This window comes from Cryptotermes secundus, unplaced genomic scaffold (genome assembly GCF_002891405.2).
Source record: "Cryptotermes secundus unplaced genomic scaffold, Csec_1.0 scaffold1116, whole genome shotgun sequence".
Lineage (NCBI taxonomy): Eukaryota > Metazoa > Arthropoda > Insecta > Blattodea > Kalotermitidae > Cryptotermes > Cryptotermes secundus.
The window spans coordinates 206520-223528 of NW_019738890.1; the positions used below are offsets into that span (position 1 = coordinate 206520).

The window sequence follows — 17009 nt, forward strand, 5'->3', positions numbered from 1 at the left end:
TACTTGTATGTAATAAACTGCCACAAAATCCATTAAGTCTCAGTCCCTCACATTAATTTTTTTTTTATATTGTAACCACTTTGACCTCCATAAAGAAAACACAGTTAATACACTTGTGTGATTTAAATATGACATAGCAGTTTATAATATCTTCAGTCACCTATCTCTGTCATTGCATCAAATAATCATTTCTGAACATCCTTGCCATTCTGTTTGCAAATACAGTATTTCAGGTCCACATAAAATATAAATTATTAGAACCCAAACCTTGGCTATAGATTAAACATGTAATTTCATTTCCCCAGTTGTCCAGCCGACATTCCAAATTTAAGCAGTAGACACAGAAATCTACTTAGTGTTGTAAAAACTTACTGCTCACAGCGGTAATAGACTTTTATGAATTTGTTGTTGTTGTTGTTGTTGTTGTTGTTGTTGTTGTTGTGAGGTGATGTCTTTTTCCCTTATAATCTATGAGCTCTTTTCTGTTCCCTCAGTTTCTATGATTTTTTATGTTTGCTTATCACAGTCCCTTTACTCCATTGTTAGGCCTCCCATGGACCTTTGTTACAGTTCCTATGCACTTTTAGTGGGCGTAATGGTGATTATCCTGTGAGTGTACTCCCTGCTGTTTTGTCTCCCCACACCAGATCAATACTGTGTGATGTTGCTGGAGTGGTGGCAGTGTAGTGTTGGGGTTGTGTCCTGGTCGACATGTGGGACTGTGAGTAAGGGAAGACTTATGCATGTGTGTTCCACATTTCCCTTGTATTTGTGTCCTGTCAGTGAGCAGCAAAGAAACCATGCATTCAGTTTTAATTAGCAGTACTTGTTCCATTCATGTAGCTAGAAAGTGGGGATTTGTAGTAAAGCAGGAGCAGTAGCTGTGCACGTTAGAAAGATGAAGTGCATAGTAATCACAAAGCTTCACAGATTTTGGGCTGAACGGATCCTGGTTTTGATTTTGTTAAAAGATATGTTCTTCCTGGTTAGGACTTAAATAATTTGTAACAAAACAAAGTTCGGACAGAAGGATTTTTGCTTAAATAAACAAATTGCTCTTTTTTTATACTAGTATATATATCTTGATGGGTAGATGTACTTATTTCTCAATTTATATTGCGCACTGACATTGTGGACTTTGTTGTCTGTCAGGTTATGGGTTCAGATTCTCAGAGATAAAACTCAGTGTGTTTATGTGCATAGACTATGATTCTAAGAATAATTATAAATGTACAGAATTGTTTAGTGATTGGGAGTGGTTGATGCCAGTAAGTAAGAATTTGAAGTAATGGCACACAGTTTCTGTAGGCCATCAATTGTGACTTCATTTTTGTGATCAGTGTTGAAATTTGTATTCTGGACATGTACATAGTTACAGAAATCCTGCCAATAGGGCATTTGTTAGCAAGTGTCTTCTATACTGTTTTATGCTTTGGGTTTGCTGTTTTTACTTCTACTTGAAGATGGAGGTTTTAGGTCATAGTAGGAAAATTATTAATGGTCATATCTGCATGACTCTTTGAGTGATGGAAGTACAAGGAAATAAAGGAAGTGAGGGAGAAGAAAAAGAATGGGTTTGTAATCTTAAAGTTCAACATTGCCATCGAACCCTGTTCTCAACCATTTCACTGCAGCTCCTGCTTGTGTAGGAACCGTTTTAATATTTTCCAACATTTGTTTTGGCTTTGCACGCTTCCAGTTTCCAAGAAAATTCTCATGAACTTTTTGTTCCCTCATCTTTACTGCTTGCCCAATTCCTTCATATAAATACTGTAAAAGTAATAAAATAGTGTTAATTAAATTAACACTTGATGTGCCATTAGTTATTTCAAGTAATGTTATTACACAAAAGTTATAGAGACCTAAGCGCCTATTTTGGCATGAAGGATCCAGACAGTATGTCGTAAGTCATAAAAGTACTTTCCTGGTGCTTGTTGCTTATGAAAGTAATGCTGTGTAAAGATAAACCAAATTTAATTTTTATGACAGTAATCCATGGCCCAAAACTAGGTGAAGGGAGTATACTTGGTTATTTTGTCAGTATCCATGAGATAAAAAGCATGTAAGGAGCAAATTTCTTTTGGCAAGAGCAGTCAAGTGAAACTAGTGTGGGCAAAAATTAGTAGACTGGATTTTCTGACATGATGCTTCTGAGAAAAGTAAAGTAAACTTAGACATAGAAAGCAGAGAGGAGGAGAGGTGTTTGTTCCTTACAGATATATTTGCCATATATATAATGCAATATTGTACCTCTGAGTATGAGCCCTAAAATTTAGGATCGTTCCAGCATATCTGATGGTATGGAACAGAGAGTTTTCTTTTTGGAAGAGTCTTATGAAAGTAGTGTGGAATCAAAGGGGACAGTAATATGAGGAAAATTGTGTGTTGTGAATGGTTCCTTGTAGAAACAGCTTTGTACAAAACTGAAGATCCCCCCCCTCCAATAAAATAATGTAGCTCTTGGGAGTCACATGAAATTGTAATTTAATTTAATTTTTTCTTATATTCAAGTAGATCCAATTACAGGGCGAGAAACAAGTTGACACACCACTGGATATAGAATACGTCAAAAATCAAAACAAATGTTCCAACCAATCACTGGAACAAGTCAAAATAACATAATATAAAAAAACACAGACAACACAGTCACTAAACATAATAAAATGTGACTACCACAGGACTTAAATACTAGATGAAAACATATTAACCATTTATCTTATAACATTCATCCAGTTTATAAAAACAATGCATATGAATGGCTATTATCAATAAACAATACAATATCAAATAAAGTATGTTAGTCCATGATTTATTTTATCCGTCTTCTAGTGCATACATTCATCTATCCCCTCCTCTCACTCGCACTACATGTTTCGGCACTAGAAGACGGATAAAATAAATCATGGACTTAAATCAGTGCAACAGGACGCTAAAATATAACATTAAAGTATGTTACATCACTTACATATCAAAAGAAAAACTCTAAAAACATCTAAAATGGAATGGTATGATATAGTTCATCAAGAACACTTTGTACCTATGTAAATGCTATATAGTGTATTAAATGTGATTTTCAGTTGTACTGGAGTATGTCAACCTGATGTTTTACATTTCCTGTCATATAAGCGGGTACTGTTTGGAGTCCCTTTTCAGTTTATTTTTTTCTGCTATGATTGCAGATTGTACTTTTAATTTTCCTCTGTCTACATAGTTTATAGAAGTTTGAACAGTTCAAACTTAAACATTTTTGAAGATGTTTGCTATTTGAACAGTTAGCAAGGAACTGATGATGCCAACATCAAGAATGCGTGTTAAGTGTCCTCATTTCAACTAAAGAGAATACAGGATGTCAGAAATTTACACTGAAGGAGCAATGATGTGGTGGAAAGAAGGGAAGGGGTAGATTAGATTGTAGTGGTCATGGGTTTGTAACCAGATAGGTTTAGGACAAATATAACATTCAGAAACATGAAACTACCATATTTACGCATGTATAGGCCACAGCACAATTTTCAGACAGAAATTATAGAAAAAATAATTTTCTTGGAATATTATTTCAGGAGTAGAACACCCTGTATTACTAATTATGAATATAATTTTTTTTAAATGAAGTGTGATTTCGAATATAAGCCGCACCCCAGTTTTCCTCTTGAATTTTTGGCAAAAAATGTGCGGCCTATACACGCGTAAATACGGTATTTTTGTTATGAGGAATGGAAAGGAGTAATAAAAGCAGAAGTCTCAGAGACATGTTTGGAGGCATGAATGATGTGAATAAGGATATGAACTTCAGGTAAACTTGGTGAAGAATGAATATGGTGACACATTTCATTCTAAATAGTGAACTACCAAATATTAATTAAGCTAGCGAATTTAATGGCTGAAATTTGATAAAATTGAAAGATAATTTTCCATGTCTCATTTCTAGAGGAATTAATATATGCAGGTGGCTAGTCACTGCATTTAAAGTGATTCATAAACTTAACACTTTTCAAATGGAATAATTATCATGAAACTGGATAGGCTGTTATTGTCACTATTTGAATTCAAAATACCAAAGAAATGTGTCGGATAATTAAAATTAATTATTTTTTTTTATTGCTAGTGGGGTGGCGCAAAGTCCCTTATAGTGCGGCCTATTGTACCAGTCCCAGATGATAGGTGAGGTTGATTATGGAGCAATTGGTGGAATGAAGATTGGCAGGGGAAACTGACGTACTCAGAGAAAACCTGCCCCAGCATCACTTTGTCCAACACAAATCCCACTTGAACAGACCTGGGATTGAACCCGGGCCTCCGCGGTAGGAAGCCAGCGACTAACCACTTGAGCTATGGGGCAGCCCTAATTAAAATTAGTGTGTATGAGGCAGTCAGTGGAATCTGTATTTGTAAACATATGTATGTTCAGTGCATTCTGAAATACAGTTGTGTAAAGTGGAGGAATGCTTATCCCCAATTGTCTAAGACAGTCACAGATAACTATATATGCTGATTTGTACATAACAGAAATGGCCTGTATTGATGGGGAATGATGAAAATTGTGTTATAATGTGTATCATCTTTTTTCAATTCTTGTTAGTGTACTTGGATGGTGGACTGGCCATGGAGCCTGAATGGAAAGAACAAATCAGAAAGTGACAACTCTGAGATTGAAATGGACATATGAGGGTAATGATTTTAAGGAAAGAATTTTTGGTAATGTGGTTTGGATTGGATCCGGATGAGGTTCATTGGACATGAGAACATGCAGTTAGTTGGTTGCATATTGTGTCCTTTTGAGACACATCTCCTGACTTCCTGTGGGGTATTTCACTCTTGTTTTACAGAATGGTGTTGATAAATATGAGGAATGAGGAAAAGTTTTTAGTAGTGTTATGTATGCAACCATGAGCTACAGCTGACTGAAGCATCAGCATTCAAATGGGGAAAACAACTTCAGGGGTGTGTGATATTTTTGTATATGCTGGCCACTGTTTTTACGTAATTGCATAATGACTTGCGAAGTCATATGCTTTCACAGTGTTCATATCAGTAACAGTATACAGTTATCTGTTGAAATTTGTACAGGGACATATTCCAACAATTATTTTGGTGTTTTGTTAACAGAAGTTGTAAGCAGAGTCCTGTTTATCATTTAAGTGGCAGTGTCTTATGTGTGAAATTTTGTTTCAGCCACCATGTTCCTGAGTACACTAACACCAAAGTTTTATGTGGCCCTCACTGGAACTTCATCTCTCATCTCAGGACTCATTTTGGTAAGTTCACAAAACATTGGAAATATATTCACATTAAATATTAATTTCGTTCAGGGCACATGGCATCGTAGTTTGTTAAAGCACTATGCTACAAGCTGGAAGGTCGCGAGTTTGAGTCCTGATGAGGTGAATTTTTTTCAGTTGACCTAACCTTTCCAGCCACACCATGGCCCTGGGGTCAACTCAGCCTCTAACAGAAATGAGTACTAGGAATCTTCCTTGGGGGTACAGGGCAGCCGGCGCATATGTCTGACAACCTCACCGCCATCTGTAAGCTGATTGTCTAGATAATATGGGACCCTCAGTGTCTCACAACCCTATGGGCCTCCATGGCCTGTTACAGGAATAGCTTTACCTTTTTATTAACTTAGTTAAACATGTTCATGTTAGTAAAATCATGTTATGTCCTCAGATTGTGGGTAGTGCAGACAACCTCCAGGTATGCAAGTAAAAGGTAGCTGTGAATATATTGAATGAACAGTCACAGGCGACAGAAGGTGGTCCTTCATCTTGGAGCTTTGACAGTGGGGCTTACAGCTCACTGTAAAAATACCAGCATATTATGAAATGTCATACAGGCTCTTGTGAACATGGTAATGAGCCTTGAGGTTCCATAAATGGCAGGGAATTTACTGACTACTGTTTGCAGGCAGTATTAGCTTTGCAAGGGTTGCATATCTTTGAACTTCTTATTTTTAACTTTTCAAATTTATAGTATGGCTATTGGACTAAATAGAATCTGTCATGCCATGTTCGATGTGTCCCTAGTTACCACAGCATACCATGTCCTCAGGTTGCAGAAGGATGAGACGGCCTCCAGATATGGAAGGTAGCGCAAATATATTGAACATCCAGTTGTGGACGGCCAAGAAGGGGTGGTCTTCAGCTTGTGGGTTTGGCCTGGGGATAACAGCTCCTCTCCATAAAAATAAGCTTGTTATGAAATGTACAAAGGGCCTTGGAAAGTGGAGGACCCTTGTGAATATGGTAATAACCTTCAGGTTCCATGAAATGCTGGGAAGTTTTTAAGTAGCTGCACAATTGGCGGCTCCTCAAGAAGAGCTTGGCTCCATGACGTCGGGCATGTGGACGGTCGGTCAGTCAGTCAGAATTTGGCATGAGCCCTGATCTGTATGTCACATCTCTGCTGAAACATGATATGATTTTTGGATGATTTAAAATTGAAATTGGTACACTGAAGCAAAGTGTGTCCATAAATGAACAGTAGACTTTCAGAGTTGACCTGTCACTTGCCTCAGCTTCCCTTCACACCATTCTTATATGTCTCACGTTCTCCTCTCATCATGGTTTATTTGTAACAGTCACCTGCTTTCTCAGCTGTCGTTGAATGAACGGCCAGAAGTAAAGTGTGAGCTGTTGAGTGTTTCACCGCTTTAGTGTCAAGGCCTAGAGACTTGCATATATCCATTGCTTCCTAATACGGTCCTACTTAGAGTAGGCCCATGGTCTTATTGTGGAGGATGTGAATGTACATTTATTTAAGTGAATGTGCCTGATATTATGTGACAACATCATCTAATACAAAAGTATGTTGTTTTATCAAGTTTGCTGTTGCAAAACTATGGTAATAAAATCATTAATTAATACCTACATTTCTTTACATATGGCACTGTGAGTTTACAGCTTTGTGAGGTACAGCATTTCTCTGCTTTGATTATCTGTGAGATACTAAAAGATGATGATCATATTTTGCTGTGTCTGTGGATGAAAGGTGCTGATAACTTGCTGATCTGAGAGATGAAAGTATATTGGGAGCCATGCCTTATAAAAAATATAATTAACATAAAAAATAATGTTGATATTTCCTCCAGCATTTCTTCTGCAAAAATTGGAAACAGAGTAGGTCATATAGATTGTAGCAGGATATAAGAAAATCATTAAATGTATAATTAACTAAATCCTTGGGCTGCTAGGACATGCATAGCAGTTCAAGAAATTCCCTGTTTGTGTGGTTTATCAGAATTTTTACAATTCCTGTGATGACCATCCCCTGAACCACCTCTGAATCCTCAAAACCTAATTACAGAACAAGTTGACTAAAGTAGCAGTCCTTTTGACGTACTTGGGAGGTGCCTGGTTTGCGTTTCAACTGGAGCACGGGCTCTTCTAGCTCAGGTTTTTCATGGTTTTCCTGTTTCCTTCCAGCTGAATATTCTATAGGCCATGACTGCTTCCTTCCATGCCCTCTCCAATTCATTATTCACCTGGGTTGCCCCACTCAACAGATGGGGACTGATAAAATGATGCCGAGACATCTGTGACAAACCCCTGATGGTCAGATTTCCTTACAGAGGTGAATGGAAAGATAGGTTTCAACCCAATAGGAAAAGGAGACTAGCCTGATATGCAGACACTTCCAAGATAAATGAATGCACTGGGGCTGGGGTGTATGGTTATGGTATGAGGAAGAAGCTCAGCTCAGCTTCAGCCTGGGACAGTACACCACAGCATTCCAAGCATAAGTTTATACCATCAAAGCATGCACAGTAGAGAATCTAGGTATGGTCTGTAGAAACAGAAACCTCTCTATTCTCTCGAACAGTCAAGATGCAATAAAGCCTTTGACAAATACTAGCTCAACTGAAAACTGGTTTGGGACTGTCATCAATCCCTAATGAAATGTGCTAAACATAACAGAGCTCAACTGATATGGGTGCTGGAGCACATGGGTATTAAGGGTAATGAATCTGCTGATAAACTGGCAGAATTGGGTTATGAATGTCCGCTCATAGCACCTGAACCATCGTGCAATATTTCAGCAGGAACTGCCAAGAAGGCTGCAGAGACTGGACAGACAAAGACCATAAAATATAACAGTGAGTCCCTAAGAGGACTCAGACAGGCAGAGGGATTCTTACAAAGATCCTCTGTCAGAAGAACCATGGAACTGTTAGTAATAAACACAAGTCTCTTCAGAGTGGGGTCAAGGATAGTCCCATTTGCAAAAGGTGCCTAGAAAAAGATGAATGAGCCACACATATGCTATGTAACTGTGAGGCTGTAGCTTACTGAAGGTTTCACCACCTGGGTCATTACTTTTTGGAGCCAGGTGATCACCAAGATGCCCCTGTAAGTAAAATACCACACTTCATTTGAAGCATAAGATTGTTGAAGGGCTGAAATAGAGGTTGATACACAAAGACTGTTGTGGATCATAGGGCAATGGCCAGGCTGGGTCTATCCCTTTTGCATTCATTAATTCAGCAGTCACCCTGTTCATTATTGTATAGTCTGAGATTCTGACAGCACGACTAAGTAAACCACAAATAAATGTGTTACAAACTGCTACTCATCCACTTTAATGTTATCATTCCATTTGTGCCTTGGTCTTCAAACATTTCCAGGTAATTGTATACAGTTGAATGTTACATATGAAGTTATTAATTTCAGATATTTGAGTGGTGGTACTTTCGCAAATATGGCACGTCGTTCATTGAGCAAGTGTCATTGAATCATATCAGTCCATGGATTGGCGGGGGTGATAATGGCGGGGAAGCAAATAATGTTGCAGCAAATGCCAGTGCCACAGCCACCAATCAGCAGGCAGTTCCAGGTGAGAATATCCATGTCACTTTTTTTTAGTTGTTGACAAAATTTTGTGTAGTAATAAGTTTCCTAGTGATTATGGAATTGTTCAGTATCAGAAATGCAGAATGAGTTATCAGAAAATCTAGTAACTTTCTCCCATTCCTTGGTGTGTCCCATCAGTGTCCTGTTTTATAATATGTAATGTTTACAGATGACTTTTTAAAACGTATTTTGCAGCAGTTTTCAGTGGATGCATTTGGAGATCATCAAGGAGGGTGGGAGGGACATATATGTGGTTTTATTTAAGGCACTGGTACTACTGCTAATTTTGAAAAGAAAGTAATGTCAGTGTGCTGGATTAGAGGTCTCCTAAGATATAATACCATGTATCCCAGTAGAAGTGCACTGACAGTTCAGAGGAACATCAGTGGACTTCCACTGGACTACACAGTGTTATATCCCACAAGACAGTAGTCTTCAGCTTCACTAAATCTGTCTTCTTAAAATGACTGTGTCAGATTCAGCTTTGTTAAATAAATTATAAGGTGCAAACATGTAAATGTGGAACTAAAAAAAAGTGTTAATTAATTCATTATCTCATACAACATTCATCATATGTTTCCACAGTGAAATACCAATGTAATGTTCCCGCATTTATTGAAATGCTGTTTCATTTCATTTCATTTATTCACCTTCCATAAATCCTGTCGAGAGTACATTCTCATGCAGATGTGGAGATCGTCCTTGTTACAGTCACAACAAAGGTTACAGTTGTCATCCAATAGCATGTACATTTGTATAAAATACTGATAAACATATACAGTATAATGAACAAGTTAATTTTAGTAGTAAAAGTAACGGCAAACCTAATACAATTTGTACAGTTTTATGCAAGTCTAGTAATTAAAAATTCAATAGTTAAAACATAATGTCATTAATGAGTTTTNGTTTTATGCAAGTCTAGTAATTAAAAATTCAGTAAATAAAACATAATGTGATATGTTGCGCAAAGGAGAACCCCCCCACCAGCAGTGACGTGGCNGAGACTAGTATACAGTAATATAAAAATTGTATATATCTAAAATAAGCATCTAAAAGCCAGAACACAGACTGACCACCTTGTCTTCTTTTAATTGTAAAGCAAGACAACTACTCGCACCTTAAAAAGATTTATAACCAAAATATTCCTGTAAAGAATGAAAAGAATGTAAATATAAAAATTGTTTTAATTGTACCTCAGAACTGTTTGTGTCACTTGATATATCCTTGATATATTGTGGTAGATTATTCTAGACCTTTGTTCCTAAACAGTAAACTCCCTTTTGGTATTTACTCAAATTTACAAGAGGCTGATGGAGATTATTTTGCTGTCTGGTATTTATTCTACGAATCTCTGAATTTGCTATGAATTAGTTTTTATTTTTTATCACAAAGGGCATAAGAGGTAGTATGTACTGAGATACCAGAGGTAAGATTTCTAATTCTCTAAATACGTTCCTGCACGAATCCCTCCTTCTGCGTCCCAACATAATTCTAATTATATTCTTTTGCATTCTAAAAATTGTTATACTTTGGGTGAGTTACCCCAAAAGGGTACACCATAATTCATAATATAATTAAAATAAGAGTGATAAACCATTTTTAAGGTATTTATGGACGTGTGTGGTTTAAGCGATCTTATTATGTAGTAGACTGCGCTTAGTTTAGAACTAGTATACTCAGTGTGGTATTTCCAACTCATGGTGTCATCAATGTAAAGTCCAAGAAATTTAATATTGGATATAGATGTAATCTGTTTTTTATCATATACAATTTTTATTTCTAGCTGTAAATTGAATGTAGTGGGTTTTGTTAAAATTTATAGAAAGTTTGTTTACTTTGAACCATTCATTTATACTATGAAAAACATTGTTTATATTTACACAGAGATCATCATAGTTTGAACTTTTAACTAACTAGTGTCATCTGCAAATAATATAGGTACAGTTTTATCATTTATAGTTTTGGGTAAATCGTTTATATAAATGAGGAATAACAATGGACCCAGAATCGAACCTTGCTGGACACCATGACTAATTTTGCCCCATGTCGAAAATTCATTGAGATTAAGATTTATATTAGTAATTAAAACCCTTTGATATCTATTTCTGAAATAAGATTCAAGCCATAGTTTAGCTTTACCCTTTATCCCATAGAACTCCAATTTTGACAACAGAACCTAATGAGTAACACAATCGAAGGCCTTTTCTAGGTCACAAAAAATGCCTCCTATTAAGTTTTTGCTGTTTAAGGTCTTACAGATTTCATTCACTAACTTGTATATAGCCTCATCTGTTGAAGATTTTGTTCTAAAACCAAATTGTTCTTCCACTAAAATGTTATTGTTATTTAAGTGCTCAATCAATTGAATGCTCATAGCTTTTTCTAATACCTTAGAGAACGAAGTTAAAAGTGATATAGGCCTATAGTTGGAAATATTTGTTTTTTCACCCTTTTTAAACAGTGGTCTTATTTCTGAGTATTTTAAACGATCTGAGAAAATTCCTTGTGATAATGAATTGTTGCATATGTGAGTCAAAGGAGAGCTAATGAAAAGGGAACTCATTCTTAATACTTTAGTGGATATTTCATCATATCCATAAGAGTTTTTTGCTATGAGAGATTTAATTATATTTTCAACTTCCATAGTTGATAAAGATTTAAGTTTAATATGTGGAAAGGGATTTATAAAAGTTTTCATTAAATACTGAATGGGAGTAGTGTCTGGAAGGTAAATATTAGTATTATTTTATTTTTTGCATTTTTATTTTCAGCTACAGATAAAAAGTAATTGTTAAGTTTCCACAATTACATGCATTTCTCTCATCCATTTTCCATCCACCTTTAATGTGCATATTTTTTCATTATTTGGCCCCTTATTAGTTTCTAATTTTACTATATCCCATATGGTTTTATTTTTATTTTTGGAATTTTGAATTTAATCATATTTTAGTTTTTTTTAGCTTCCTTAATGACCTTAGATAAAATTTTACAGTATTTTTTATGATAGTTTCTTAATTCTGAATTATTACTGTTTCTACATGCCATATAGAGTACTCTTTTACGTTTACAGGATGTTTTTATTCCTATAGTAATCCAATCACTTATTTCATTTGAAATTTTAATTTAATTTACTGGAATGGTAAATTTTCAAGTAAATGTCTAAGAAGGAGTTAAGCATTATATTAACATCATCACTAGAAAATGTTGAGTCCCATGTTTCATAACTTAGTTTAATTAAAAAGTCATTTATTGTGTGTTTGTCTATTTTCCTTATTATTTTAAATTGTTTAGAATGTGTTCTCATGTTTGTTGTTTTAAATGTTATGGATTGTGCATCATGATCAGACAATCCATTTATTATAGGCCTTACAGAATAATTTTCCCTTCGAGTAATATCGATGGAAATATTATCATTGGCTGTAGCAAAATTTCCTTGAACTCTGGTGGGAAAATTTATCGTACTTATTAAATTATAAGTTTTCAATAAGGTATCTAACTTGTTTTTCTTCTCACTATCAAGAAGGTAATTTATATTAATATCCCCACAAATAATATATTCTTGTGTTGAGGTATATAGGTTTCTAAGTACTGTATCTAGTTTTGTTTTGAATGTATTAATGTGTCCAGTCGGAGCTCTGTATATTTTAATTATACACAGAGTGTTGGAGCTCAGGTTTAACTTAACAGCACATACCTCAAAATCTTTTTCTTTACAATATTTTTTTAGGTCTATATTTACAAATTTCAAGCTTGTGCGTAGATAGAGGCATACTCCTTATTTTTCTTACAAGGTTCTACAATAGTTTGCTCCTAGTTTATAAGAATCTATGTTTAACTGTTGTAATTCCAAGAAATTCATGTAATGTTCTGTAAAACATAATATGTGTGGGGAGGCTGGGTGTAGATGACTTAATAGCTCATTTGCTTTCCCCCTTAAACCTCTAATGTTCTGATGGAAAATATTTAAGAATTTGATATCGTTTTATTTTTTGGTTACTCCATTTAAGGAAATATTTCTTTTTGGAGCACCTTTCTTTTACCATAAAAAATCCTTATTTTTCATACCTGGTAGTTTTTGAAGTCTATATGATTTGCATACTGGTTCATTTTTTTGCTCTGTAGTTGTTTTTACTAAGTCATTCATAGCTGGACACTTGTTAGCTTGTAGATTTGCATTATAATTTTCAGATTCCTTCCAGAGCAAGCAAATGTTCCTGGGTTGAACATTTCTTTTCCCACCTGTCTTCAAGGGTCCATTTGTTGGTGGAATATGAGCCCCATATCTCTTCTAGCTCTTCTTCATTCTTCCCTTTCATTATAACTGGGTCAGACTTTTTGTCCCTCCACATATCCAAAATTTCTTTTGCTATTCTTTTTACTGTCTGCTCCTTACCTCTTGAATTCATATGTAACCCATGTTTAGTAAACGAGTCTCTTTCGGATTCTATCTCTATAACACGTGAAGTTCTGAAAACCGTCATATTTTTTTTTAATTTTCTGTTAAACCTTTTCATCTCATCATTTACACGTGATTTTTGCTCCAAGTCATGTCTATGTGGTAGGTTCATGACTAAAACGTTTGTGTTAGTATTCTTGTTTACAGAGTTCCTAATTTGGATCAGTCCCTTATCAGTCTCATTTCTGCTGACATCCTTAGTACCACCCCACACAATCACCAAGTCCTTTTTAGAGAAGTCCTCAATATCACTCACACCTGAAGTTAAAATTGTTGCTAGATCTGCACCAGGTTTCACTAGTCCTTGAACACTGTATTCCACATCTAAGTTATGTTGTAGTTTAGCCGCCATTTCCCTCAAATGACTATCACCAAGAAATAAAATCTTGTTTCTTGGATTCTGAAGATTATCCTCTTTTCTTCTAACCTTCCCACTTGTTTGTTGAAGAGTTACCTTTTTGAATTCAGGCTCTTTGAGATTTGACAGCACTTCGAAGCGGTTTGCGATTATGGTAGACTGGTTATCTCGTTGGATTTCCGTCCTTCTGGTTGTCCTTATGTGTTTTGCACATTTCCATTTTTGAGTGTAATTATACTCTTGATCATGTCCTTTATCATGGACCATACACTGTGTTTGGCTTTCATGTCCGCCAAGGTCTGGGGAATCAGTCTTACCTTGTTCAGATTGCTCTAGATCGGTATAACATAATCCATGGTCTTTTTGTAATAAAAAAAATTATTGTTTTTAAAGATTTTAGTTTCTCTAGCACTTCACTAAGTTGACTTTGCAGACAACTACAATTTACACAGGTTCCCTTATTATCTAGCTCAGACACTGATCTAAGCTGCGAGCACTCACCCTGCATAACTTCTGTTTCCGCCATATTGAAACTATCCTATAATTAGTGAATATTTTTTGTGGTCCCAGCCAAAGTCCCAGATAAACAATGTATCCATTTCCTCTATTTTGTGAATTTTGATTTAGTGTATGCAGTGTTTGGTCTTCATACATTGATTTAGTGTGATCATGACTGAAACAACAGCCAACTTTTGCATTTTATGTTTGCCATGAATTGTCACACTGAGCTTTATTTAGTCTTTGAAGAGTGAAGTGTGTGAGTTGAATTTTGTCAGCAGTACTTTTTTTTTATTTGTAGTTTTGGTGTCTGTGGAAAGGAAGAAGCTTACAGTTACAAAAAAGGTAGAATTAAATTTAATAGTGAGATGTAATTTTTGCATAATCCCTGTTTAGTAAAACCCCAAATTTAGTGTAAGGAAAGCCTTTCCCTTAGGGATTCGTTAAATAGGAATTTCACTGTATATAATACCCCCACATCCACACCTCTCTTCCCAGGATGTCTGCCTAACTAGCACTCCCTTCCTGCTGGAAGGCTACCCACACAGCAGAATAAGTCTACTATGGAGTTTTGTTGCTGAGTAGAATGATGGGGGGGGGGGATGAAAAGAAAGAGAAAGATTGAGTTAGAGGGAGACAGATGTATATTGACAAATGCAATGGGGCAGAAATGGATAAAGTCTATTGAAGAGTAGGTATAGTACAAAGAGAATAAGATGTTACTGTTTTTACTCTGTTCCTCACTGAGACTTTGGGCCTCACATGTTGGTGAGCGACTTTTTACTATACCCGTCCAGCCCTTATGTTTGGTGCCAATTCCTACTATAACTGTTTTGCCTCACGTTGCTGGTCACCACTTCTTCTCTGAAACCATTCTTCCTCTCACATATTGGCGTGGCAGATTTGCAGGTTGCTGCTGCGTCCTTCTTATCCACCTCCTCTTCCCTTTGTTGTTATTGAGAATGTCGGATGTTTACTGGGGTATGGGTTATTATGAAGGATGGGGGCCAATAAGCTTGTTATAGAGACTTACTACTAGGAATGAAAAGGGGGATGAGCTGGAAGCTACAGGTGACAGGTACTAGTTTAGCTTCAGGGCAATGAGATTCAATCTCAGGGGAATTCAGGCCTCAAGTTGGCTGGAGACAAGAGTGACTTATGCTAGGCACTACATCAGTGTTTAATGAGCACTTTCAATACTTCAGTTAATAACATTGGTTCTTAATCACTTAAACCAAACTTGGAATCACACTAGTTTTGCGGCTGGATCCTTTGAGAGTTAACCAGTGACTGTTCCAGTATCACACTTCAAAATGTTTTTACTCTGCTTTAATTTAAACTTTTGAACCAAACTTGAAGTGACTCTGATTTTTTGACTGTATCCTTGGGGAGATATTCAGTGGCTACTTTAGTAGACTGACTCTGCTATGAGACAAGAAGTCTTCACAGCTTCAGCCCCGCCTCCAAGTTACTACTATAATTTCAGCTGATTGGAACAATTTCAATTTAGGGAGTTTACTCTAATTCTCACCTTCTTGTTTCAANTCAATTTATGGAGTTTACTCTAATTCTCACTGCTCCAATCACCTTCTTGTTTCAAGGGACTCTCACCCTTGATCACCTAATGTCCTTTATGATAGCTGCTTGANACCAGTGACTGTTCCAGTATCACACTTCAAAATGTTTTTACTCTGCTTTAATTTAAACTTTTGAACCAAACTTGAAGTGACTCTGATTTTTTGACTGTATCCTTGGGGAGATATTCAGTGGCTACTTTAGTAGACTGACTCTGCTATGAGACAAGAAGTCTTCACAGCTTCAGCCCCGCCTCCAAGTTACTACTATAATTTCAGCTGATTGGAACAATTTCAATTTAGGGAGTTTACTCTAATTCTCACCTTCTTGTTTCAAGGGACTCTCACCTTTGATCACCTAATGTCGTTTATGACAGCTGCTTGAAAAATTATACCAGTAGTGTATGTTGCAGTCCTTCCCACTTTTGACTTACAGGATTCAAAACCTGTCAAGTGTAACTTCACCAAAGGATCCCGCCGGTCAACTTTCAAACTGAATTTCCAGGAAAACTGCTGGGTGGTTCCTGCCTTGTCTTTGTAGGAGTGAAGCAGGCCCTATTCTTGAAACCAAGAATCAGGTTAAGTCACCCTTTGGTGTTCCTTCATGGTGTGGTTACAAAGGGGTGAGGAATAATGGGGGAGAGATTGCTGAAAGAAAAAAGAGTGATTGGAGTAATGGAAAGGGCTGGTAAATAGTTCAGACAAGTAAAGAGAAGGAGGTAAATAGAGGGGGAAATCAGCTATATATTATATTACATTGAATATAGAATGCACATTTTTCATGTTTTTTCCCATTGAAAAATTGAGTTATATCTTAAATTCAAGGAATTATTCACCAGTTTGCAAACTGTCCATGGGGTGGCCTGGAAAGAATCTAATGTAAACACATTCAGAGTGAGTATTAAGCCACATCATACCTCCCACGTTTAACTGTGAGTTGACCCCGAACTTTCAGTTCAGCCATTGTCCGACATTCTTATTGTTCAGATGTGTTCAGTTTGCTGTCAGTTTTTACCCATGGAAAAGTGTTTCACATATGATGCTGCATTCAAAAGAAAAGTTATTATGTGTGCTGAAAAAATGGGCAATTGTGCATCTGGTAGAAAGTATACAGTAAGTGAAGTACTAGGGGCATTAAAAAATGATTGACACTACGTGTTTTTTTCTTCACAGTAACCATTTATTGGATCAAAATACATACAGATTATATTAGAGATATCCCCCACCAATGTCTGTGCACCTTTACCATCGTTCCGGCAGTGTCTGTATTTGCACAG

At 36.3% G+C, this 17009-nt stretch overlaps 1 protein-coding gene across 5 annotated transcripts in view; it reads left to right on the top strand.

Annotated features, from left to right (window-relative positions):
- Nucleotides 1-17009, top strand: part of LOC111871312 (protein ST7 homolog) — a 73680-nt gene that overhangs the window by 18147 nt on the left and 38524 nt on the right. For 2 of the 5 annotated variants that reach the window (XM_023864331.2, XM_023864333.1), the window contains exons 2-3: nt 5173-5255; nt 8667-8829. In XM_023864331.2, coding sequence (XP_023720099.1) covers nt 5173-5255; nt 8667-8829 — 246 coding nt within the window. Of the gene's footprint in view, nt 1-667; nt 722-1199; nt 1269-4580; nt 4669-5172; nt 5256-8666; nt 8830-17009 lie in introns of those variants that run through there. The other 3 variants (XM_023864332.2, XM_023864334.2, XM_033754202.1) reach the window with 3 other exon arrangements.